The sequence below is a fragment of the Typopeltis vanoorti genome, chromosome 11, assembly GCF_054136105.1.
Source record: "Typopeltis vanoorti isolate ZY-2024b chromosome 11, IOZ_Tvanoo_1.0, whole genome shotgun sequence".
Classification (NCBI taxonomy): Eukaryota; Metazoa; Arthropoda; class Arachnida; order Uropygi; family Thelyphonidae; genus Typopeltis; species Typopeltis vanoorti.
Window position 1 is genome coordinate 117,027,675 of NC_143559.1, and position 24,581 is coordinate 117,052,255.

The 24,581-nt window shown below is 36.4% G+C and overlaps 1 protein-coding gene across 1 annotated transcript in view; it reads left to right on the forward strand.

Annotated features, from left to right (window-relative positions):
• Nucleotides 1-24,581, forward strand: part of LOC150101976 (uncharacterized) — a 283,338-nt gene that overhangs the window by 245,382 nt on the left and 13,375 nt on the right. Inside the window, exons 12-14 of the mRNA XM_090400543.1 lie at nucleotides 9,047-9,169; nucleotides 14,724-14,817; nucleotides 15,175-15,230. Coding sequence (XP_090256669.1) covers nucleotides 9,047-9,169; nucleotides 14,724-14,817; nucleotides 15,175-15,230 — 273 coding nt within the window. The remainder of the gene's footprint in view (nucleotides 1-9,046; nucleotides 9,170-14,723; nucleotides 14,818-15,174; nucleotides 15,231-24,581) is intronic.

Consider the following 24,581-nt stretch of genomic DNA (forward strand, 5'->3'; position numbering starts at 1 on the left):
ACTATAACTGTTTCTCTAATGGCCTGTTTTTTTATATTGTTGCTAAGCTGATATCACATTTCTACTTTAAAGCTTTGTTTATCTTTTAACTCTAGGATGCAGTCAGTTATAGCTCCCTTGACTACTTCCATACAAGGCACAGCCTCAAGCTGCCTTCTCATTTTATTATAATTACCTGCCTTGTTGTTTGACATAAATTCCTTTTGATTTGCTATTACCCGAGTTAAAACTGCATAATCACTATTTAAATTAAGGGGATATTAAATCACACATTGTTTCAAAACCGAATAAATATATTTAAGTAACTGCATAATCACTTTCACAAACTGGAGTAATAATTACCTCATTTACAGACAGATATTTAGATGCTGTTATCAGCTTTAATATTCTTGCACTGTGAGTACCTTCCATCGCATTTGCTTAAGTAAGTTGCTCCTCATTAACTTTATCAGTTCTCCTTCCCTTATCTTACTTTCTTTATTTCTCCTCTCTCTCTCTCCAGTCTGTATTCTCATAGTTGAAATCCCCATAAGATTAATTTATTATGCAGTTCACACTATGCCTCAGATCATCACTTTAGTCCATTATATATATTGTATTTTAAAAGACAAGCCTTATAAACCAAGAGCTATACAAGCTTGTTAAGAGCAGGCTTTAACAAACACCAATGTCTGCAGTAGGACTTGAACCCATGACCTGTTGGTTGGAGAGTGATATGCTATTCACTTGGCCACCCAGGTTGGCAGACCATGTCCTACCATGCTTTACCACCAGCAACTACTTCATACCAAACAGCCTCAAATTCAATGCATGTGGTATTCATACTGTTCATTCCCATTCTTTACTCTGCTTGGATTCAATTTGTGTGCATGTCATTAGCAGCATTTTCTCCCCAATCCTTTTTTTATTCTTCTTGTCTTCCTTAAATGCACTGTACCCATAACATTCTGTTCTGCTAAGGATATCTCTTCTACCAGCCAAATGTCACTGATGACATTAATTTTTGATTCATTTGCATTTACCATTGCTAAAAGTTCATTGTATTTATTGGTGATGCTTCTGGCAATGAGAAACATGCGTAATAACTACCCACCAAGCTGATGAATTTTCAAGCAACTTATGAAACCTGACCTATTCAAATAAGTTATCTGAGTGTATTCCTCAACAGAATTCCCTTCTGCAGTGCTGAGAGTCACTACATCTCCTCTCAGACAGAAATATTCTAGCTGTTATTTGGGTCATCATACTATCTCTCTCCCTCTCTCTCATCACAGTGTCAGTCATTAACCTTAATACATGCAACCATCCCAATATATCTTGTTTCCCTAACTATTTTTATTTACCTTTTCACTGAAAAACAGTTTTTCCAGACCACTAACACCAAATCCATTTGAGTGCATTCCAGCCTCTTATTTGCAATCCTTCCTGCCATCAGAATTACTCTACACGTCAACACATGATGCTCACCATTTCTTCTACACAGTCTGCTCATTGAATCATTTTCAATCACAGCCCATCTTCTCAGTTTACTCCTGTCATATCTTGGTAAAAGAGTCAAGGTCAGTCTTGACTTTTGTTTCCTTTTCATCTTTCCAAACAACTCTTGATATCCTTCCTTATACATTACTTATCTCCTATGGTTATTTGTTTTGACCAGTACAGTCATCACATCTTCCACTTGCTCAACTTCCTTACATATAGCTTTACTGACATCACAAATCTTCATACCTGGAAACAAACTTCATTGCTCATTTCTATAGCACATAATTAATCACAGAATCACTGTACAGCACTTTTTGTGTTTTACCCCCCCACACACACCTTTTTTTCTTATATTTTATTTCCCTGATTATCTTTCTTAATATTTATCATGTGCTTTCCCAATCTCTGCTTTGTAATGTGAAGTACTCATTGAAGGCTTAATTTATAACTTTGTGCTACCCTTTTTTCATAACTAATATCACAGAATCACTGTACAGCACCTTATGTGTTTTACCCTTTTTATCCCCCCCCCACCTTCTTTTTTTCTCATATTTATTTCCCTGATTATCTTTCTTAATATTTATCATGTGCTTTCCCAATCTCTCCAGTCTCTGCTTTGTATGGTGAAGTACTCATTGAAGGCTTAATTTATAACTTTGTGCTACCCTTTCTTCTTTTTATTTTTTCTACTTTCATATTACTTTTCACACGATCTCCTCTTTCATACCTGCTTTCCTTTTTGCACATCATAACTTGTCTTAACTGCTCCTTTATTCTTGCATTTGAAACTTTGCAGGCATTCAGGAACCCTTTGGCTTTGCTTGCCTAATCAAAATACATTTTCAAGAAATTCTGATCTCATCATCTCCAAAACAGGGATAATGAGAAAAAATAGCTTTTGGCTGGAAAAAATACAAGCTATGTGTTACAATGATGGAATTGTACCTGCAAAAAAATTGATTGAACTAGGAATTTAGAGAAGCGTGATGTGATAGAGTTGAGGTTTAGAGAACATGTTGCAATAGTATGCAAAATACAATAGACACACACACTATATTGAACTATTATAATGAACTATTTAAGAAATCCTAGCCTAAGTCCCATGGAACCAATGCTATTTTCAGCTCACTATTACATACAGTAAAAACCTTCATGATAGAGAACTGAATTTTTAGCAAATGATGTCACAGGCATAGAGAAATGGCAAGAAATCATACATTAATGACAGAATAGTGTTTTGTACCGCAGGGCCATACATAAACGTAGAAATGGTGGGAAAGCATATATTAATGATAGACATTAATATATGCTTGAAATGTAGACCATGAATGCATGAAAAAGTAGAAATGCATGAAATAATGGGAGATATAAGAAAGAACTATGAGTAGGAAATTATAAAAATAAAAATGTTGAATTAATATTTAAATTTAAAATGTTATGTTAGCTTAAATTAATGTTACTTATCAGAAATCATAACGAATTAAATATGTACAGAGTGTATCATACCATTAATGTGTGTACTCACTAATTCTACCATTAGTTTAAATTAATGTCACTTACTGAAATCATTATAATGAACTAAGTATGTGTAGACTGTACCATTAAAATCAAGAATTCAAAAATTCTTACTTAGAATAGTGTTTGTACTTTATGGATAAAGAATCTTTCGAATATGAAATGAGCTGTTACACACACATGAACTGCACTACTTCCAATTAAACTTCAAATTAAAGAAATATCATGTATTGTACTATGTTTCTTTAGTTTCGAGTTATAAGAAAACCATATCAGTTTATGCCAGCCATCCTTCATTTGTTCTCAAGTTAACAACAGTTATACAAATCACTTTTCCTCTTCCCTTAATTAGCTGACTAATGCTGAGTAAGGTTCATCACTTGTGTTCCCTCCTTCTTTGTAATCAACTATAAACGTAACCAATTATAAAGTTCACTGACTGCTTAAGTTTTCTAGTTATTTTTCATATTAATGGTATAGATTGTATATATTCAGATGGGGTATCGGTTCAATACAGCTAAATGTAAAGTCTTGAGGTTTGGGATCCATCGATTGGAGGAGGTAGGGGAGACAAGAGATCTGAGGGTGATGATTGATAGAAAATTGAAATTCAGGGAGCATATTGCAGAGGTGGTGAGGGTAACTAAGAGGATTGCTGCAATACTGAGAAGGACACTGACCTGCAGAGATAAAAGAGTTATCATTCCGTTGTATAAGACTCTGAACAGACCACACTTAGACTATTGTTCTCAGATTTAGTCCCCAGGATTTGAAGGGGATAAATTGACTGTGGAAAGGATACAGAGGTGGATAACAAAGATAGTTTCAGGACTGTACAATATGAGTTATGAGGATCGACTGAGGGAATGTGGACTGCAGAGTTTGGTGGATAGAAGAAGGAGAGGTGATATGATCGAGACTTTTAAACTGTTGAGAGGCAGTTACAGGGTAGACATTGGAGAGTTCTTTCACTTGGTAGAACGGCAAGAAGGAGCGATGACAAGGGGCCATCCCTGGAAGTTATGAAAGGAGGCTGTGCGCAAGAGGGTGAAGAGTGGTTTCTTTGCGTGGAGGGTGGTTGAACCTTGGAATGCATTGCCTGAGAGAGTGGTTGGAGCGGGAACAGTCAATGGGTTCAAGGAGTGGTATGATAAACTTTGTGTTTCCTAAAAACAACCTTCCACGATGAGTCTTTTGACTCCATGGAGGCCTCGATGATAATAATAATAATAATAATATTCAATTTATTATGAAGAATTCAAGTAAATGACCTTAATTTAGGCTAACATAACTCTGGATTTTCATTTTTATAACTTGATGTTCTATGCACATTGCACTGTAGTGTTGAAAAAACTTGAGTTCAATTCTTGTTATGACAAGAGGAATCTTTATATAAGCTTTTTTCAATTGAAGGCAAGTTAGCTGATTTCATATGGAGATAGCAGAGTTTTTTTGTAGTCATCTATTATGACCAGAGAAAGTGATATACACTAGTGTCCTTAAAGCTAAGGATGAACTACATTTTTACCTGTATATGAAAAAATTTTCATGACTATGGCCAAAAGTGGACATAAATTTATTGCCAGCAATGTAATAAATTATATTACACAAAAAAATGTGTTATAAATGTGTTGCAATACGTTTTTAGCAAAAGTTACATATTTCCTAAGGATGTAGTTAAGGAATTAATGTACAGTGCTTAGAGAAAAATTGGTGAAGAGACATTTCAGTATGGAATATGTCCACCCCAAATGCAGCTCTCTTACAATGCCGTAAGAGAGCTGCATGAAGCAATATGAAGGAAATATGAAGCAAATTGGCCCACTCTTCCTTCAGAGCAAGGATAGGATCTTGTTTTTTTCTGGAAGGGAATTTCTAGCAGCAATGCATCCCACACGAGTTCTGTGGGAATGTGCTGGGCCACCCAATTCATTTAATATCCTCAGTCTGCTCATGTGCGATGTGGTATGACATTGTCATCTATAAAAATGAATTCTTTGCCTGCAGCACGATGGAACAATTGGACATGGCATTGAAGAACTTCATTGCAATATCATTCCAGTTATAGTCCCTTTTTCCAGCACTTATAGCTCGATGCATTTTTAAGCATAACCCCAGCACCACTGTATCTATTTCTTTCAAGAACATTCTCACAATGGTAAGCAGTACCACTTAAATGCCAGTTCAAGTGTCATCTAGAATTGGAAGAAAGACTAAAACGACTCTCATCTATACATTAGCCCATTGATGTATTGTTCAATTTTTATGGATACAATGCCACTGAAAACATGCTCTACAATGAGTTGTGGATAAAGGGACACAGACTACAGGCCTTTGGGCATATAGGCTACTTGTTGCAGATGTCTAATCACAGTTTGTTGAGATATCCGCATATCTGTGATTGAATGGAGCTGACTTGCAAGCTGACCTTCCATGATGTGTTGATTATGTTTTGCTGTTATAACCAAAAATCTGCTTTCATGCTCCATGGTAGGTCGAGGACAACCTCATAGCTTGAAACACTTCCTGGAGCATGGATATAATGCTATGTGAGATTCCAAACTCTCTGGCAATATTAGAAATTCTGTGGCCCTCTTCAAGCTTTCCAATAATTTGTCCCCATGTGAAATCATCTAGATGATGTCTTTGAGACATTACAAGACATCCAAGTTCACAACTTTATTTCTTCATGAAAAGAGCTTCCTTCAAATACACTTTGCTTAATGCAGCCTTTTGTCATTTATCCTGTTAAGTGCTACCATGTGATCCCTTTTTTGCATGATTTGAAATTTTGAAAGTGCACCCACTTCCTACTTGAAATTGTCAGTTAAGGAATTAACTGATAATTGCCACAACCTGAATTTGTAGTTATCTTCATAATTAGTGTTCATCCTTAGGTTTTGGACACCACTGTATGTGGAACTACAAGACCAAGACTAGTGATTGCGAAAAGCCCAGACAACAGGTTAAGTTTTTCACTCCATAGCTATACCATGGAATGAAGAATTGAATAGAAAGGAGATTGCTGCTGCTTGGTCCCTACTCAAAAACTATCTTACAGAGGCAATGTGTGAATGTATTCAAGAGTTAGGGGATTGAATAACATATATGTGAAATTGATATATGAAGAAATGAATTGTGTAGTCTGGAAAGAAGCAGGAGGAATTATGGAGGTAGCACAAGATGAGTGGTAATAATCAGTTGCATGAGAAGTACGTAGAGCTGATGGGGAAGGTGTTTTGTTTGGTAAGGCTTGCCAAAGCGTATAATGTACAGTAGTTAGTTAATGGAAGGGGGGGGTAATCCCTGGGAGTTCATTTGATATGGTCTGTAGAAGAAAGGATGATTATGGAAAAAATACATTGTTTGGTGATAATGGTACAGTGATAGAGGATATAATTAAAATATTGAATGAGCATTTCATAAAGGTATGTCATCCTCATGAATGTGATATCATGCAGAACTTGAGTGCCGTGGGAAGAGTGGATGAGAGACTGATGGTGATTGAGCAGGTGATATGGAAATTGAGTTGACTCGATGTTAATCAAGTCAGCTCAGCTCCCCACTGGAACGTCTCCTCAAAACATGCAGTGATATAATATCAAGCCCTAGATTGTTAACAACACTGGTTTTAGATCAGTCTAACTTCCAAAGGAGTGGAAAGAGAGCAGATTTGTTCTCCTTCATAAGAAAGATGATAAGACCGAGGCTTCAAGTTATAGACTGGTCTGTGTCTGGAGTTGTGGATAAAGTGTTGTGGAGGTTAGTGAGGATAAAATTCAGAATTGGGTTGACAACAGCAACATTTTCTTTGATAAACAGCATGGGTTTGTTAGAGGAAGATCATCTTTTAGAAATCTACTTACTTACTTATAAATTCAAGATACCAAGAAATTATATTCCTCATTTAATCCTTTATTGAAGTATAAGCAAAACAAATTTTGCACATGAAATAACTTCACGACTGGGCTACTTGTATAGTATTTGTAGTAATTTATAATATAACCAAGTTAAAAAACTTTCAAACATCTATCTCTAATTCAGAGTATTTTTAGTAATAAGGCTTGACACCTTTTGACTACTTGTATATGGAAATATGACTCCTGTATTACTTCAACCTTGTTATCACTTCTGGTGTGGCTCCCACTAATGAGACCTCAATAAACATCAAAACCGGTCTGGGGACAGGCCCTTCCCATATTGCATAGCATTATACATGTCAGTAAGGATATGTACCTTGCAGTATGGGATACTAAGCAATTGATGTGACGTCATTAGCATGTAATATACAAGTAGCCTAGTTGTGAAGTTACTTACACTTGGATAAAAGATATGACCAAGAATATAATTTCTTGGCATCTTTAATTTATAATATAACCAAGTTAAAAAAACTTTCAAACATCTACTTACTTATTATAGCAAAATAACATATGCATTAGTCAAGGAAAATGCATACACAATGGTATACTTTATATTTCAGTTTTGAAAAGGCCTTTGCTAGATTGCTGCATGACAGGTTGGTAATTAAACTGGAGTAGATATTGGAGATTGGTTTGATAGGTATCAGCAAGTTTTATATGAAGAGGCAACATCCTGGAAGAGGAGACAGTTCCTCAAGTATCTGTTTTGGAGCCATCGCTGTTTAACTTAATATGTTAATGAATTGCAAAAAGTTTGAATGGTGATATGGATTGTAGAGTTGACGTTGTGTCTTTGCAAGAAGACTTGAATAGATTGGTTGAGTGGGTGAGTTGGCAGTTCACTTTTGCATAATGTAAGGTTTTTAAATTTAGGAAGCAGGAATGGGATGCAGAGGATATAATTGGTAGGGATATCTTAGCAGAAATGCTGGAAAAGATCTGTGATGATTGTGAATAAGCACCTAAAACCCATTTTATACCTCGTATCTCTAGCGACCACTTCACTACCAAACCTTTCTGCCCGACACTTTCCTTTTGTGCCCGGCTCCTATTTTCATATCTGTCTTCCTGGAATACTTCGTACGTGTGCCGCGTCTTCCCGGAAAAAACACTGCGCGTGCCGTTCGCACATAAGCAATTTGCCGTCGGCTATACAATTTATCCGAAGTTGTCGTTAATGGACTTTGATCCTTCGTTATTATGCTCTAACATATATCTTATAGAGAAACTTCTTACATTATAATCTTTTTACAAAAAATTGACATCTTTCACCTTTAATTAATATTACAAAGTTTGTATTAGTATAATTCTTTAAACAAAATTAGTATCTTCACTTATTTTCAAGCATTTCCCCTTTTAGTTTTTTTTTTTTTTCTTGTTAAATTGTGAATGAGATATTTCTTAGTAAAAATATTTTCATTCAAAATTCAACACCTTCTCCAAAGAACAGATTTTCACCAGTGATGCTATTTGATTGTATGAAGTTCCATGTTCATGCAACTTGTCTTATTATGGTCAAACAAGATCAGTTATAAAACATATTTCTAAACATCAAGATCATATCCAGCTCATCAAACCTCATAAATCTGGCCTAGAATAACAGGGAATTAGCAATATTGGCCACAAGATATAATGGAATAATACCCAACTTTTACATAGATATGCATATAAATATCAAACTTTATTCAGGGAAAGTCCTACTTCATCAACTAACCTTAATCATAATGACTCCTTAAAGTTTGAGAACTTGTTATTCTCAACTGCATTAAATTATTTTTTTAATTTATATTTTTAAAATATTTTTAAGCTCGGTAGTGTTTTTAATCCCACCTAACAAGCAACTGCATGTGCTCTGCTGTTTCTTTTGTTAAAATTTCATTACTGTTGTTCTTCACTTACGATGATGATATCTTGCCATATCTAAGACAAACTATTTGTGCAATAAATAAAATTTTAATATGATATGCTTTATAAACTGAGGGTGAAATATTGGTGTTAAAGTTCTTACTGTTTTACCTACTACATAAAGTAAACCCTTTGAATGTTCATAACAAAAATACTCGTCTAAAGTTAATACAGACATGTATATTTAAGAATAACTATATTCATACTAGAATTTAATGTTTCAGGTGGCATTGGACTTGATGAATTCATGATGATGTTAGAAATAGGTAAAGAACTGCAAGGTGATAACAAGAACTCCCAGAAATGCCTACATAATAGTGGAAAAACACTGAGTAGCCCCAAAAAATGTAATAATTGTCACTGTTTTAAAAAATCTGATTTTTTTTTTTTTTTTTGTAAATTTATTTTTGTATTAAATGTTTTACTGCTTAATGTGAAACTGGCATTGAAAATTTGTATTGGTATGCTAAACATACTTTGATGTTATAATTGAATTGAGTTCAAAATTTTTTGTAGTTTCTTTCAAAGCCTTCATTGCTCTCCTAATATGGATATTTGGTGCTTATTGTCTTTCTGATTAATTAAAGAAATGGACATCTAGGAATAATAATTAACTTAAAAATTGTGCTGCAGGGATCTGTATGGTAGCCATTGTTGTTCAGTTTGTAATATTAATGATATTGGGAATGTGTTTAACTGGTGATATGCAGCTGTTTGCAGATTTGCGATGCAAAATTGGGGTTAGCAATGCAGAGTCAAGCAGATGTTATGGCCTTACTGGAGGACTTGAAGAGATTATGTGAATGGGAAGGTAAGTGGAACTGTTGGTTCGGTGCTGCACAGTATAAGGTTTTCACCAAAGCTTTTTAAGATTTGGTGAGCAACAATGGGATGCAATGTATACAATTGGTGGGAAAATTCAGGGGGCCAGATTGCATAAGTTGTTAGGTCATCACATGGGTTAATTACAATAATGCAGAGGACACTGATGTGCAGAAATAAAGAGGTTATACTTATAATGCTAATTCTTGTAGACAGGCTTATACGTTGGTTATGCATTATTAAATCACTTAAGGAATTGACAACATAGATACGAATATAAATTAAATTACACTTTAATAAATATTTCCGATATTTTGGCAATGTCACATTGCCATCTTCAAAAGGAACTTAATAAAAGGCACGTGCTTGTAGGCACTACAACACAGTAACTGAGAATGAAGTGATGAAGCTATTGTTCTCCTGAAAGTCCTGATGGTGCCCTCTAGCAGGTTAAGTAGGTGTTCTTGGCTGTTGGGCTGAAGGTCTGCTGATGTAAGCCTCCTAAATTTGGGGCAGTCTCATACAACCAAATTTGTTGAGGTTTGGAGAGTTTCCTAGGGCTGGGGCTGATTCCATAAATAGTCTTTCAAATTTGTATTTGCTACGGTGTATTACTGTAGCTTTCTTCCGCTATATTCTGTGGCGTGTATCCAGAGCATGGTCTGCAAGACCAGAATGGCTGTACTTGTGAAAACAGATGTAGTCCTTGTGTTCCGAAATTCTGATATTCGCTGTCCTGCCTGTTTGGCCAAAGTAAGACAGTTTACAGCTGCAAGGGACCTGGTATACACCAGGTAGGTCTAGGGGAAGTGGTTGGTCTTTAGTGGAACAGATAAGGGATGCCAATTTTCTGTATGGTCTGTAACAGGAGGTCGTCATGTTTTTTTAAGATTCTAGTAATTTTTTCCGAGGTACCTCGAATGTAGGGAATGTTGATGGATTTAGAGTAATCCTTGTTGTGGAAGGGGGGGGGGGTTGTAGGTTTCAATATTTTGGGGTGGGGTAGCCATTGGCTGAGAAAGTGTTGAGGATGTGATTTAGTTCAGTGTTTAGGGCCGTGTCGTTAGAACAGATTAATTTAGCCCTGTTGTATAGTGTTTTCACCACTCCATATTGTTGTGGGGGGGGGGGATTGTTGGTGAATGTACCTGCCTGTATGGGTGGGTTTTCTATAAACTGATAAAACCAAGGTTCCATCAGGCTGGCGGGTGACTAGTGTGTCTAGGAAACGGAGGCTGTTGTTTTCCTCTTTTTCCAGGGTGAACTTGATTCTGGGGTGTTGGTTGTTTAAGTGTGTTAAGAAGGAGAGGAGTGTATCAGAGCCATGTGGCCAAATAGCGAACACATCATCAACGTAGCAAAGCCATATGGTTGGTTTTTGTGGGGCAGAGGCTAAGGCTTTTTCTTCAAAGTTCTCCATAAAGAAATTGGCCAAGGGTGGGGAGAGTGGTGAACCCATGGCTGTCCCCTCTATTTGTTTGTAGAATTTTCCCTGCCAAACGAAATAGCCTGAGTTCATTGTGAACTGACTTATGGAAGTGAGGCATGGACAATCAGAAAAGGAGATGAGAGAAGAATAACTGCAGCAGAAATGAGATTTATCAGGAGAACCACAGGATACACCTTGTTAGATCATAAAAGAAATAAAGATGAACACTCAATAATAGAATATATCCACAACTATAGATGGAAATAGAAACAGCACTTTGAAAGAATGGACAATAATAGAATCACCAAACGAATCCTTGAATACAAACCTATGGGGAAGACAATATAAAAGATAGAATGAGACTGTAACATGCCCCGAGGCTTAATACAAGATAGAAAGATTATGATGAGCAATTTAAATATTCCAACCAAATATAGCATTCTCCTTCATTATTGTTTTCTAATATGTCTTAAAACAAGCACATTGTCATTCACAGATTTGGTTACAGTTATGATAATGTTATTTTCGACCACTGAATATTATACAAGTAAACATATAAAACTGGGTTTTTGTGTGCCCAGACAAAGCCAACGGTAAAGTCGGCAAAACTAGTAAGCTATATCTCTGTACATATCTACGACCAATTAAACCCAGTTTTATATGTTTACAATTAATAAAGTATTAAAAGTATACAATTTATTGAATTGGATCGGTTAAGATGAGCGCCGATGCGCTATCTGCTCTTAAAACTTTCATACATCGATAAAAATGCAATCATATGGTCAAATTGAAGTGAATTTTGTAGTGCAGGTCGCATAAGCCACACAACAGCACACTGAACCTAAATGGACACATGACACCACGGATATATATAAAGTGAAATTTAATATAAATTATGTATTTCTGAAAATTATTTCATATTGCTTCACAAATTGATGGCCTGGTTGGATGAGTGGTTAGCATATCTGCACTCCAGCTAAAAGGGTGTGGTTCAAATCCTGCCATGAGTATGGATGTTTGTGAAAATACTAGTGGTGGTGGTAGTCATCGGTAGATGGCATTGGTGTAGATGATGAAGGCAGTTGCAGTTGGTGGAGACAGAGAGTTGTAGAGTAGATGCCCTCCCTCTATGAGTGTTTGGACTCCCTGGAGGTGTTATGTAATAACAATAAATTAGAAAATAATAAGGTTTGTTAAATGAAATGGCACTGACCTTCTATATCTAGTCTTAGGGTCTATGATAATAGCTTATTTTTTTTAATTATACTAATACAGTACAATAATTACTAATTGGAAATGTTTATATTAATGAAAATGAATGAATATACCTGAATTTTGGTAGTAATGATGATGCCAAACAGTACTGATTTTAACATTGGTGCCAAGAACTGGTAGATACGTGAAATGGAAAGATTGAAACATGAAAAGAATAAAAAGATTAAAAAACAAGTCTAGTGATACCCAGCAGCATAACAGTGTGCTGGCTGTTTCAGTGAAATTGTCATCAGATAACAAAAACTGTTAACTATTGGCATGCGGCAAGATTAGATTGGGTCTTTTTGTGTTTAGAATGTATTGGTTTGTTCTTATTCTGATACATTCAGAGCAGTGTAATTTGCTTGTTTTCTTCGAAATGGCAGCCCTCTCAATTTCAAGGGTGTGCTGCAAATGTAAAGCATATGATGATATTTCATTGGAAGGTTTTTTTTTGTCTCGGCCATTGAACATAAATGGTCTGGGCCATCACAGTAATATTCCTTTAAGTATGATTTTAAAGAACAAATAGTGTATCTAATGTAAGAAGTGTTACAACACAAATTAACAGTGAAATTTTTGTATGACATTATGCTGTAATAGTATGTCAGAGGGGACTATTGTACTTTGATGCGTTATTAAGTTTTGTAGTGTATTACTAGTAGTGAAGATTTTAGGATTTCACATGTTTTTGTATTTTCTTGTAAGAAGGAGAACGCAATTTTGAGCAGAATGGATGGCATAGTCTTTGTTTGTTTGGAAATACTGCCAAAATAAAAGATATCTTGGATGTGTGTGATTTCTTGGTTCAAGGCAGATGTAAACGAAGAGCATTTATATCACCATCATCTGTTTATTGGACATCCACAGATGCCATATGGTCACTCCAATGCTCGATGATGTGCCACACCAGACCTTGACATGTAGTCCTGTTGTATGCTTTTCTGTGTGTGGAGTGCCTGATCTTCAGTCACTCCACACACACATCCATCATCTCATTGATGGCCTGTCCCTTCTTCTTTTTTCCAGGAACTTTACCTTCTATTACTGTTCTCTGAGAAGTCCACCTTCCATCTTTTATCGTGTCCAAAATATTTTAACTTTCTTATATCAATATCCTTAAGGTGATGCGTTAAAGTTCTATTGATCTTTTCTTACACCACATCTCAAAAGCAGCTATCCTTTTCTTATCTGACTTCTTTAGGTTCCAAGTCTCACATCCATAAGTCGTTGTTGGAAAAACAACTGCTTCAAAAATCCTCAACTTTGTTTCCATGGAGATTATCCATCCTTTTTTATTTTAGACAAGTTTCTGACTTGTTTTAGCCATTCCTAATCTTCTTCTGATGTCTGCTCAACAGCAATTCTTCACATTAATAATGGATCCCAGGTATACTCAAACTTACTGACTTCCTCAATTCTTTCTCCATTAAAGTACGCTTGTTTATATTTTCTTTGAGAAACACAATCTTTGTCTTGCTAGTATTGAGCTGAAGTCCTCTGTTATTACTAATCTCATGAACTTTATCAAAAATTTGTCCTAGTTCTTCCTTGTCATTATAGAGGAGTACAGTATCATTAGCATACCTCAGATTACAGATCAATCTGTAAACTTTCTCCTTTCTTGAGCTTATGCAATGCCTCAGCATAGATACTAAACAAATGAGGAGAAAGTAAACATCCTTGCCTAAATCCCTTTCCAGCCTGAAGCCAATCAGTTAATCCAACACCTGTTCTTATTGTGGCCTCTTGCTCCCTGTACAAGTTAGCTATCAACCTAATAGTGTATTGAGGAAAACCCATTTTTATCATTATTTCCCACAGTTTCACATGCTGAACACAGTCAAAAAGCTTTAGAGTAGGCTAAGAAACATGTTACCACAGGGAGTCTAAATTCTTTATACTTTTCTATGATCTGTTTAAGGCAAAGGATCTCTGCTGCCCTTACTTTTCCTAAAACCTGCTTGTTCCTCAGGCATCTCTGCCTCAACCCTATTTAGCATGATCTTCAATAAAATCTTGCTTGCATGAGAGATTAAACTAATAATTGTATAGTACTTGCAATCCTTCATATTTCCCTTCCTAATAAATTGGTAGAATGACAGATTTTTTATACAGCAAGAGAGATAAGTAGAAAAATGCAAGTAATTGCCAATATTTGTAGGTTTGTGGAACTTTAATCACAACTAGACAGATCATCATATTAAGTTAAAGTATTACTACAGTGTAGATTTATAACATGTGACATTAAGCAAAATAAATTTGCAGTGTGCATACATTATTATAATAATGTGTTTATCTCATTATTTTTCATTCCTTTTGGAATGTTAAATAACTAGAATTTCAGTGTATAATGAAAGTTTATTAGACAGCACGATTTCTTTCTATTCATCTAGCTGAAATTAAATCCTCTCTATCAGTGAAACTCCATATTTGTGCATACTGTTCAAGTGTTGAATCTATTCCAAAAACTTTCAAAAAATGTTCAAGGTAAGTTCCTCATTCAAACTTCTTTGCTTATCTAAAATGTTGTTTTGAAAAGTAGTATTAGAAAATTCCTTTTAATGTAATATCTTTTATTCACCCAAACAGCCACACTGATAAAATATACCAATAAGCTTCATATACATCTTATTTGTAGTATCCAAATGTTATTATTAACCTCAATGGACATTTGCATCCATGTAATTATTGACATGTAAATATGTCAAGGCCAGTTGGGTTGTTATATATCATTTTTAGTTTTCATATAAAAATTACACTGGTGCTGTTTTGTATACTTCATGAAATAGTGAGAATTTTTTTTTTATTTTTTTAATAAAAGGTTTTGATGATATATATTTACAGGTGCAAAGTTGAAAACTTTCCTTATCCTCGTTATTACTGTTCAAGAGAATGTCAAGGTAAGCAAAGAAATGATTTCAAAAAATCATTTTAAAAATGAAGTATTCTGTATTGCTAAAAGTCTTTAAAGCAATCAAAATGTGTGTGTGTGTGTAAAACATACTTCTATGAAAGATGCTCCGGTTTTAATTGTTTGTTAATGCTAAGTATATAACATACATCACTTATATAAATATAACTTAGCAGGCCTGTAAGAATATAGTCAAGTAGTAATATTGTTGGTTTCCAAAACTCCATCCATAGTGTCTTCAGAAATTTTCACAGTTCCAGCTAGTTTTTGTCTCTGCATTACAGCTAATGAAATAGAAGAGAGAGATACTGCAAATATTTAACAACTTTGTGTCCAGGATAGACTTTTTTGCAAATTCAAGGCCTTATTTTAGATTGAAAAAAATACCACAGAGTTCTTAGATTATCTAATCTTTAGCCCACAATACAAATGTGATAGAGATTTATAACCTTTTATGGGTGGGATTACTTTGGGGGTTCATCATCATCAAATTCCTGCCATGTACCCTCAAGGGGTGTACAGGATATGATAGTACTACATGAAAAAATTACATCATTACTAACTTCCTATCTACAATTTTCCTCCAAATCAGTCTGTTACTTATCAAGACTCCAACATTATCAGATCTTATATTTCTATCGTCTAAGGCACTTTGTACCGTATCAATCCACCTATATCTTGGTCTTCCTCTGGGGCGTTTTCCTGCCAACCTGGCAGAGAACACTTGTTTTGCTAATCTTTCTTCGCCCATTCTATTTAAGTGACCATACCACCTCAGATTAGCTCTGCTAACGCATTCCTGGATGCTGACAATGTCAAGTTCTTTCCTAATATCCTCGTTTTTAATATGATATTGCCATTGATGCCATCTGTTCACGCCTCTAATCTTTCTCAGGACTCTCATATCTGCGGTCTCTAGTCTTTGGTCAAACTTTTTTACTTCTGACCCAGCTCTCAGATCCATAAGTTAAAACTGGTTTGAACACTGTCTTGTATACAGCTAATTTAGTGTTCCGACTAATTTCTCTCTTATTCCATATGAATTTATTCAATTGATTTCCCACCATACCAGCTTTGCTGATTCTGTTGTCTATTTCCATATTTAATTTACCATCTTCACTAAAAATCGTGCCTAAGTAGCTGAAATGCTTTACTTGTTCCACAGGTTCTCCATTCACAACACAGTTGACATTTTCAATGATTCTGCCTATTTTCATTGTCTTTGTTTTTTTATTGCTGACCTTCATACCATATCTATTACAACAGCAATTGAATTTAGTCAGAGAATCTTGCAGACTTGTAGCGGATTTATTTAGAAGTATAACGTCGTCCGCATGAAGCAAAGAGCTGACATTAACATCTCCAATTTTGATATCATGTTTAATACCACTTTCCTTCATAATGTGATCCATATAGATAATGAATAACAGAGGGGATAATGTACATCCTTGTCTCACACCAGATTTAACATTAAACCATCTTCTTGTACTTCCTTCAATTCTAACTGCTGACTTACAGCTCAAATAAACACTAAGTATTGCTTGATATAATGCCCCATTGACACCATATAACTGCAGCGTATTGAATAGCTTCTCTCTTGACACCTTTTCATATGCCTTTTCCAAATCTACAAAACTTAAATACAGATCTTTGTTATATTCCCATGCTTTCTCGACTATTTGTCGCAAAGTGAAGATCTGATCCTGACAGCCTCTATTTGGCCTGAATCCAGCTTGTTCTTCACCAAGCTTTTCTTCCACAATTCTTCTCAACCTTTTCTCAAGTATACTTGCATAGATCTTGCCAGGAACACTCAGTAGGGAAATACCTCTGTAATTCTCACATTCAGTTTTATTTCCCTTTTTTATATATGGGTACTATGAGAGCTCTACTCCAATCATCAGGAATTCGTCCCTCTGTCCAGGCTTTCTGAACTATGCAGTGCAGCCACTGTAAGACTTTTATACCACCATACTTCAGCATTTCTGGTCGAATATCATCTACTCCTGCTGCCTTTCCACATTTCAAGCCTTTGATGGCTTTTTCTACTTCAAGTATGGATATGTATTCCTGACTGCATGCCTGGTCAGTGCTTTTTACCACTGTGCTGTCATCACTGCTTGTTTCATTTAGCAGTTTTTCAAAGTAATTACTCCATACTTCAAGGATATCTTTTTCTCCTGTTTTCATGTCACCTTGATCATCTCTATCTCTTTTTACAGCACTCTTTCCTCCATTCCTAAGCTTCTTCAACAACCTCCAGAATATTTTGCCACCTTCTTGATATTTATTTTCTATATTCTTGCCAAAGTCCTCCCATGACTTTTGTTTAGCTAGTTTTACACAGTGTTTAGCATTCTTGCATTTGTCTATTCTCTAAGAGCACAAGCTGACTTATTTGACAGGAACTTTTGATATGCTTTCTTCTTTTCCTTCACTGTCTCTTTAACTTCCTGTGTCCACCAGGGAGTTCTGATTTTTTTATCCTTGCAGACAACCTCACCGCATGCCTCTCTGGCAGAATCAATCAATGTTTTCTTCAGAGTTTGCCACTGAATCTCCAAGGTTTGATTCCTGTTCTCAAACTCTTTCATTTTTTTTTCAATAATCTTTCTGTATTTTAGTCTACAGATCACATCTGAGAGCTGCTCAACTTTTATTCGCTTTAAAACTTTCTTACATGTTATTCTTTTCAATATGAAATTCAATTTTATCCTGCTCAAGACTAAATAGTGATCACTTCCAATTTCAAATCCTCTGTACACTCTGGTGTCCTGCACCAGGGAGAAAACATCACTATCAACAATAACATAGTCAATGAGACTTTTCTTATTCCTAGCCTCTTCTCTCCATGTGAATTTGTGCACATTTTTATGTTGGAACATGGTGTTAGTAATAACCAGTCCATGTCCTGAGCAGAAATCCAACAGATATTTGCCATTATTATTAACTGTGCTCTTTTCTCCAAATTTTCCCAAAATATTTTTGCATGTCTCACAGTCATTTCCTACTCTGCTATTTAGATCCCCAACAAGAACCAACTTTTCCTTTTTCATTCTGTCAGTTGCTTTTTCTAAAGCATCAAAAAATTCCTCCACTTCTACCTTAGTAGAACCTTCTGTGGGACCATAGGCACAAATAAGTCTCATTGTCCAGTTCCCCATTCTCATATTTGCCCACATTACTCTACTTGAGACTGACTGCCATTCAAGAAGATTAGCCTCGTATTTTGTGTTGAATACTATGGCTACTCCTTCTTTTCCTTGATTGTCATTGCCTGAATATAACATTTTGTATTTATTGCTCAGAAAGATCTCACCAGTTTTGGTCTTTTTTTGTTTCAGTCACTCCTATTATGTCGATCTGGTACTTATCTAATTCCTCAGCTAGCTCCATTTCTTTGCCATTCAGGCTTCTTACGTTGATAGTACCGATCTTTAACTCTGGTGATGTTGAGTTGGGGTTTGTTTTCAGATTTGTTCCAGTAGCTGACTTTTCGCTGTTCGCCCTGGTTCCCTGGCGAAAACAAAGGGGGCGATGCTCCAGCCAGCATGAAATTTTGTCATGTTGTACCATCATTTTTTATTTTGGTTTAACCAATAAGAATACAATTTGGTCGGCTAAATCCCAAATTGCCAGCCCATCCTCGTTCGTTCAGTATCCAAGTAGATACCCAACAGGGTGCACCACGAGAAGGTGAGGATTGGACATTAGGAGAAGCCCTGGTTGGTTCTCCACATTCCTTTAAAGGCTATGTGGAGGTCTCCTCTCAGTTATACAGCTTTGACCCTTAAGCACTTTTGGGGTTAAGATAAATGGTAGGAGACCTCCAGTGGCTTTTTAAGGAATGAGGAAAACTGACCAGGGCTTCTAACCAAATATCCAATTCTCACCTTATGCTGCACCCCCATTAGTAGGTATCTATTTGAATACTGAACAAATGAAAATGGGCTGTTAGTTTGGGATTTAGCTAACCAAATTGCATTCAGTATTGGCTTAAAATAAAATGATGGTACAACATGAAATCTCATGCTTGCTGAAATGTTGTCCAGTTCAACAAGGCCCTCTCTGTTGTCATCAGAAATTCAAGGTAAACTGTAAAAAGCTACTGGAACTCAAAATCAACAGAATTCAGGATAATCGCATCAACATAATTTGATGAGATTCTTGAAATAACTATAATAATGTATTCTAAACACAGAATGTTATTATTTAACCAGTAGTGAGCAGGGAAAGGAAGGAGTAGCTATAGTATTCAACACAAAACATGATGATAACCTACTTGAATGGCAGACAGTAGACCAAATAGAGCAGTGTAAGCAAACATCAAAATGAGGAAAAATAATGAGACTTGTTTGTACCTATGGTCCCACACCAGGTTTGAAGTCATCATAAACTTGAAATGCAGAAAGGAAACACAAGGAGGTGATATTCAAATAGAAATGCCCAAAACGTTTTCCAGTGGCTGTACTGCATAATTCAGAAAGCCTATTGAGAGAATGTAATTCCAGATTATTGGAGTAGAACTGTGAATAGTAGCCATCTATAAAGAGGAAATGAAACTGAAATGCGAGATTCAGAGAATCTTGAATTCAATTTTATTTTTATTACACAGGACTGTGCCTAATGAATGTTTTAACCACTTTACCAGCCATTATGGATCAAATTCGCATCCTCATACATTTTGTATCCATCATGTATTTCAATGTAATTACAATTTTAATATGCACTTCGCATCCATGATGATAACCTTGACGTCTACAGATGTTTTGGCTAGTAGCATAGTTAATTAAGATTTATGCAAGTGTACTTCAAAAGAAGGAAAGAAAATTTGGAGATGAATGTGCCAGTTTCATGCTAAATAAAGATTATCAGGATCAGATTTAAATTTAAGACAGAGTTGAGAAATCACAATAGCAAGGATCTGTATTTAAGTTTTATGATGGCTTCAAACCTGGTGTGAGACCATACGTACAAATAAGTCTCATTATTTCAATTCCCCATTTTGATGTTTGCTTACACTATTTGATATAAGATGAGACTCAATATCAAAAATTATATAGTCTATATTTCAGTTGGAATCAACATTTAAAATTAAACGATGTACAGGAAGATCTCTTCTTCTTCTGCAGCTTCTCCCACTTAAGTGGGGTCACTGTTGATAATGAGTCTCCTCCACACCTTCCTGTCTTGGGCTATCACCACATCCAAGTTCTTCATTCTCAAGTCCTCTTCTACCAGCTCCCTCCATCTCTTCTTTGGCCGCCCACGCTTCCGCCTTCCTTGCACATCCATCTGCATGACCCTTCTTCCCACATATTCGTCTTCCTTCCTCATCACATGACCAAACCATCTCAACCTTGCCTCCTGTATTTTCGCTCCTAAGTTCGTAACTTTCACTGTTCCCCTGACATAGTCATTTCTCAGACAATCCTTTCTGGTCACACCGCACATCCACCTAAGCATTCTCATCTCTGCTACTTCCATCCTGCTGATGTTATTTTTCCTCAGGGCCACAGTTTCTATAGCATATGTCATATCTGGCTTCACTACTGTCTTATAGATTTTGCCTTTCAGATTGATCGGCACCCTCTTATCGCATAACACTCCAGCCATCTCCCTCCAGTTCCTCCAACCTCCTTGTATCCTGCATCCCACTTCCTTCTCAGCTCCTCCATTGAACCTAAGTATCTAAAGTCTCTCACCTTCCTGATGACATTTCCTTCCAGCTCCATATCTGTCTCCTGCCCACTGTGCAACACATATACTCTGTCTTACTTCTGCTCAGTCTCATACCTCTCTCTCTCTTCCAGTACTTTTCTCCATCTTCTTCTCTTGAATCTGCACACAGCAAGATGTCATCTGCATACAACATTGTCCAAGGCGCATCTTCTCTCACCTCCTCTGTTACCACCTCCATCACAATATTAAATAGAAACAGACTTAATGCTGACCCTTGATAACTTTCTGTCTGTCCCAGACAGGTCCAAACACTTGTCTTCACATTTCTGTACATTTCCCGCAACAACCTGACATATTTCTCTGGCACCTTCTTCTCCCTCAGACACCTCCAGACTTCTTGCCTTGGCACTCTATCGTATGCTTTCTCCAGATCAATAAATGCCAGATGTAGCTCCCTTTGTTTCTCTCGATACTTTTCCATCATCTGCCATAACCCAAAGATAGCATCTGTTGTTGATCTACCAGGCATGAAGCCAAATTGTTCCTTTGCAATCTCCACCTCCTTCCTCAATCTTCCATCAAGAACCCTTTCTAGGATTTTCATTGTGTGGGACATCAACTTTATTCCTCTGTAATTTTTACAGTCTTGTGCATCCCCTTTACTCTTGTAGATGGGGACAAGAGTACTCTCCCTCCATTCCTCAGGTGTATTTTCCTGTTGGCAAACTTTCATGAACAGGTCCCACAGGAGGTCAATTCCCTCTTCCCCAGTGCCTTCCATGCCTCGACAGGAAGATATATTGATGAAAATTGAGGTATGAGACAAGGATCCATGTTATCTCCATTGTGATTCACCATCTATATGGTGCACATTATAAATGAAAGTGGCATTAGGCTTGATATCAAACCTAGAGATGTTAATCTCAGTTCTACTTTATCCAGATGATGCTCTACTCTTAAATAAATTCATTGCAAGTCAGAAGGATTCCTTCACTAAATTGAATAACTGCTGTAACAAAATAGGCAGAAACACTAAACATTAGCTGCTTCCATCTAATTGACAAGATAAATGTTGGATATTATCCTGCAATCTCTCACTGTGCCAGTAAGAAAGAAAGTGTCCATCATCCATCTACATGCAGTTATTTAATGCATGCAGAGTAGAAAACTGATTTCCTTCCCATCTATATTGATGATTCAAGATCTGATCAACACAACCGAGAGAGAGAGGGAGGTTATGCTGCTGTACTTCATCATATCTAATCAGATCTCAGTTCATTGCTTTAGATATACGGCTGAGTTGCATGCACTTGTATATACGTGGCTGTTCAATAAGTAATAAGACTAATTTTACTGTGGTGAAACCACTCATCACAATATTAATTTCTGTGGAATAAAGAAATGTTGCTGTCTGTATTAACAAAAGAGGTTGATAGATGGTGTATATGGGCTGATGTGCCAGAGTATCACGTGACTAAATGCAAGTGCTCATCGGCGTGCCTATGAGGCGCGACCAGTCTTCGAAATGGAAGCGTTCTTGGAACGCCGTTACGTGATTAAATTTTGTGTGCATTTGCAAAAATCGGCATCTGACACTTTTAACATGATACGCGAAGCTTTCCACGATGAAGCAATGTTGAGGGCAAGTGTTTTTCGCTGGCATAAAACTTTTAAGGAAGGAAGGCAAAATGTGGAAGATCTTGATCGTGAGGGAAGACCTTCAACGTCCATCACAGAGACAATGATCAACACAGCAGCGATTATCATCAAGCATGTCAAAAGGAAGCGCCCATTGCTGAAGAATGGCTTCTTATTGCACCACGATAATGCAAGGCCACATATTGCGTAGTGGATGTTTTGCAGAAGAACAACACAGATATCCTACCACACCCTCCATACAGTCCTGATCTCGCACCGTGCGATTTCTGGCTGTTTCCTCAGTTCAAGAAACCACTAAGAGGCTGCTATTTCGAAAGCAACAAAGCATGAGTAAAAGCTGCGGAGGTGGTTTTGAAAGAACTCTCAAAAAACGGACTCTCCCATGTGTTTAAGAAGTGGATGTAACGTTTGGACAAATGCATTGAGTCTCACGGTAGTTACTTCGAAAAAGACCATGTAAATGATGACGATTAAAGGTAATGTTTTCTGTATAAATATAGTCTTATTACTTATTGAACAGCCTACGTATTAAAAAAAAAAAAAATACTACCAAAAGTGTGCGATTTATACAGACTCATTGAGTTCCATAGTTCTCTCCAAGCCATTGTTGTGTCGTTTCCTATCCTTATGTGTCCTTTCTTATCTCTATTACACTTAAATATATAAATGATAACTCTTATTTCTATCCCACACATTATTTCCAGGTTAATCCTTTCTCATCACTACTGGCCGAATCCCTGATAAGAGTGAAGTTGTTTTGTGAGACAAAGAGATGCAAATGGTGGATGCCTATTTCTTTGTCTCATCACTGGTTCTATCTCCCTTTTCAAAATTCAGAGAAAATTTATTTTGTTTGCTGCGCCACCCTGAATCCTAGGATATACTAAATATGTAAGACCAAGGAGTTAGAACACAGTCAGCATTCACTCTTCTCAGCTATAAATTTACAACTTGCAGTCATGACCTTATATTATACAATTTCCTGCACTTTTGTGGTTCTTTATGTTTTATGAGCAAGTGCAGTAAGATCTGAGTACAGGCAAGACACCATTCACATTAAAACAAAACATTTTAATTACAGGTCGAGTTCATATATTACACTTAGAAGCACTGAGTTACTCTTTCAACTAAAATTTATATACAGCATTAACACTCTTACATCCCTTTTCATGAATTTCTATCTTAGAAACATTTAATCACTTCAATTTTTCTCTTAATACTTATCAAATTCTATTCATTATTCTCTTTAACAATCCTATTCAAATTTTACATATATCTCAGCTTTAATTAAGAACATTTGTAATTCACTCTCTTTCAAGATACATTTATGAGACACTATTATATTTCCTTCTAAATCTATCAGCAACAGTTCAAAGAGATGTCTCTTAGTGCACACATTAAAATCTTCTCATTCAATTCATTAGTTAGTAGACATAAAGTTTTCACCTTACCAATTTGCTGGAATGCTACTTTGGCCACTTTCGTCAGACAACTACCTTATATGACTGCTTTACTTCACACTTCCTTGGAATTTTCTATACGATTTCCCTCTATACTTCAAACTGGAATTATTCTGTAGTTTTCCACTATCATGATCTGCTGGGCTTTTATTTCCGACTGGTAAGTTCCCTTGGTCGTAACTTCCTCTAACAAAGGAAACCCACATGGAGGCTCCATACCAGCCGGACTTCCGAGGCACAAGAATACAGCAGCAGGAAAACGTCTAAAAAGCCTGGCTCGCAGCATTACGTCTCCTTTTAAACACCGCACCATTTCTCTCTTTCATCATCGATGTGTACGTCATGCTTTCATTACGTCACGTGGCACTTAGCGCCGCTCGCGGAATCCTTTCGTAGCATCACGGTGGAAGGAAGCACCGTGCTACATAACAGATATACTAGTACATTCACCACATGTCTCAGAAGTCGGCCGTTTCACATTTAGATTATTATTTCTCACCCAGCAAATGGTTAGTTATTCACATAGTATTGGAGACTAA